Genomic DNA, 2,962 nt, shown 5'->3' on the forward strand with positions numbered 1-2,962 from the left:
TTGGAGTCTCTTGGGACAAGATGTGGGGGCAAGTTTACTTCCAATTCCCCTTTACTCTAATCATAGACCTTTGGGGCCATGACTAATACAGGGAAGGCCTTCTAACAGACTCCCCACCAGGACTTCCCTGGTGGCGCAGTGGTTGGGAATCTGCCTGCCAATGCAGGGAACATGGGTTCGATCCCTGGTCCGGGAAGATCCCACATGCCGCGGAGCAGCTAAGCCCATGGGCCACAACTACTGTAGCCCACGCAACTAGAGCCCGTGCTCCGCAACAAGGGAAGCCACCGCAGTGAGAAGTCTGCGCACCGCAACAAAGAGTGGCCCCCGCTCACCGCAACTAGAGATTAATTAATTAAAAAAAAATAGACTCCACACCTTGGTGGACCCTGAGCTTTAATTTCATTCCTCCTTACCCTACAGAGTTCTCATAATGAAATTCAAGTTTGCCCAGATTGGCAAATACCCTCAGAGCAAATTTAACTTTCATGTTTGCTTACCTGTCCCAATTCCTGAATTCCTATAGTCTTTGGTCTCCTACCTCCTATCTTGTCAGCTCTTCTGTGCTTTCAAGAATATTTTAAAACTATTTTATACAGCAGTTTTTAGTTGTGTTTTTTTTTTTTGGCAGCAAGTTGGCCCCAATAACCTTAGCAATCAAAAGTCCCTCTGCTTTATCTTTTCTTCCTTTTTATTGATTTCTGTTCTTTTATTTATTTTCTCCCTCCTTTTTTTTTTTTTTTTTTTTGTTCTTACCGTTGGTTGTTTTTTTTTCCCCCTTACTTCTTGGGTTGAATGCTTAGTTCATTATTGCCTTTTCTTTTTCCATGATAAGGCTATTCTATTCTAAGTTTCTAAATTTCCCTTAAAGTACGCCTTTCATTGTATTCCTTAAGTTTTGGTATGTAGTGGAGGAGTGATTGCTCAAAGCCTAATTGTTTTCATCAACTCACCCCAGCAGGGCTATTGCGCTACCCTGATTTTTTTCCTGAGATACCTGCACTCAATGTCTGGATGATGCGGCCAATTTTCCCCATCAGGGGGCAGCAATGGTTGCCCAAAGCAATGCTGGAAGAGATAAGAGCATAATTTAAACTAAGTTTTTCTGGGACTTCCCTGGCAGTCCAGTGGTTAAGACCCCACACTCCCAATGCAGGGGGCCCAGGTCTGGGAACTAAGATCCCACATACTGCAACTAAGCCCACGTGCCTCAACTAGAAAAGCCTGCAGCCAAAAATAAATAAATAAAATTTAAAAATACGTAAACTCCGCGATGAAGAGTGGCCCCCGCTTGCCGCAACTAGAGAAAGCCCTCGCACAGAAACGAAGACCCAATACAGCCAAAAATAAATAAATAAATTTAAAAAAAAAAACGTAAACTAACTTTTTCTATTCAGTGTTTTTCAATACTGCCTACATATGAAAATCACAGGGAGGTTTTTAAAAAGACTGATATCTGGGTCCTACCCAGAGAATGTTCTAATTGGTGTGGGGTGGTGACTTTCAGTGACTGTAACGTGAAGCCGGCATTGAGAACCACTTCTCCAATTTATCTGCTCACTGCCACCAAGCCCCAGACTGCATCTCCCTCCTCCCCATTCACACTCCCAATTAATTTTAAACAGTCTTCTGTCTTTCTCAAAGCTGTTATTGTCTGGTTTCCATATTTCTCTCTATTGTTTCTCCAAGTGAATTTGGGGAAGGAGGCAGAAACCCTGGTAATTTACCACACTGGCAGGAATCAGAATTCTCCCCCATATTATTTGTCTTCACAGGAGGTCTCAGCATGAGACGGCAGCACTGGTGTGGGATGACCGCCAAAATGGGCTCCGTGTTATCAGGGGTCTTTACCATCATGGCCATCGACTTGCACCTCATCTTCGAACAGAAGTACTTAAGGAGAAGCAATTGCACTGAGCTTACCGCACAGACCAAGAGTACAAGTATCCTGATAAAACAGTTCATGATCTGCTGGAGTTTGACTATCGTCTTCTTCCTATCTTTCATCACCATCATCATCTGCTTCTTGCTCCTATACTCAGTATATGCCCATATGTACAAGGGCCTGGTGATCTACATCATCTGGATCTTCTTCTATGAAACTGTAAACATTGTAGTACAAACACTTACCAATGATGATTCTAACATTGGAGAGGTCAGAATCATGCGCTGGTTTGGTTTGGTGTCCCGTATATTGGTGCACTGTTTCTGGATGTACTTTGTCATCACCTATGCCTACATGATCTACAAAAATCAAAGCCAGGGCAATATCATTTCCTACAACAGACGTATTTCTACAGGTAGTAGAGAATTCCCACGGCGGAAATCAAAGATAATACACTTTACCCACCGGCCACTATAGTGAATGACGTTGGCCCTTTTCAGTGATAGGCAAATCTCCCAGGTTCTCATGGTAGTTCAGTTTCCATCTCTTTCATTTTTCAGCAAGCAGAGACTCTACTGCCACTCTTTTGGGGGGATACGGAGAGAAAAGTGATTATAGTGACAACTGGAACACGCTGCTCATTAAGGATGTTTAGTTAAAGGACATTGTTATTATCAAGCACTCTTTGAGTTCCTCTTTCCTTGTCTTGTCATTACCTCCTTATTGGTCAAAACGAAGAGGGTGAGGAATGAAATCAAACTGAATTGCAGTCTGGCAATCCTTTCATCTTGGTATATCTTCATCAGCCTTCAACCCACAGCTCTCTGATGTAACCCAGCGACAGGCAAACCTGTATTTATATCTGAGTGTTATAGCACAAAGAATAGTGTTGGGGCCTTGAGGTCGCTTTGTGTTATGGTTTTTCTCCCTATGTCCTCTATACTATATTCCAGATAAGTAAAAGAATAAAAATAGAGAAAAATCATACTTCATTTTCTGTCTTGACTCCCTGCCCCCCAAATTTTTCAAGGAGCACAAAAGACACTTGTGGTTAATCAAAAGGTATTTGTTAAACTT

General features: G+C 42.4%; 1 protein-coding gene across 1 annotated transcript; it reads left to right on the forward strand.

Annotated features, from left to right (window-relative positions):
- The first annotated feature begins 1,762 nt into the window (after positions 1 to 1,762).
- TMEM217 (transmembrane protein 217) lies at positions 1,763 to 2,362 on the forward strand. The gene has a single exon (XM_059937476.1). It carries the CDS (start codon positions 1,787 to 1,789, stop codon positions 2,360 to 2,362), a length of 576 nt encoding a protein of 191 aa, XP_059793459.1. The 5' UTR covers positions 1,763 to 1,786.
- Positions 2,363 to 2,962: the final 600 nt, after the last annotated feature.

Source organism: Balaenoptera ricei, chromosome 11 (genome assembly GCF_028023285.1).
Source record: "Balaenoptera ricei isolate mBalRic1 chromosome 11, mBalRic1.hap2, whole genome shotgun sequence".
In the NCBI taxonomy this organism is placed as follows: Eukaryota; Metazoa; Chordata; class Mammalia; order Artiodactyla; family Balaenopteridae; genus Balaenoptera; species Balaenoptera ricei.

Excerpts from the sequence above, each read along its gene's own strand:
- TMEM217 (XM_059937476.1), top strand. The coding sequence starts at position 1,787 with ATGAGACGGCAGCACTGGTGTGGGATGACCGCCAAAATGGGCTCCGTG.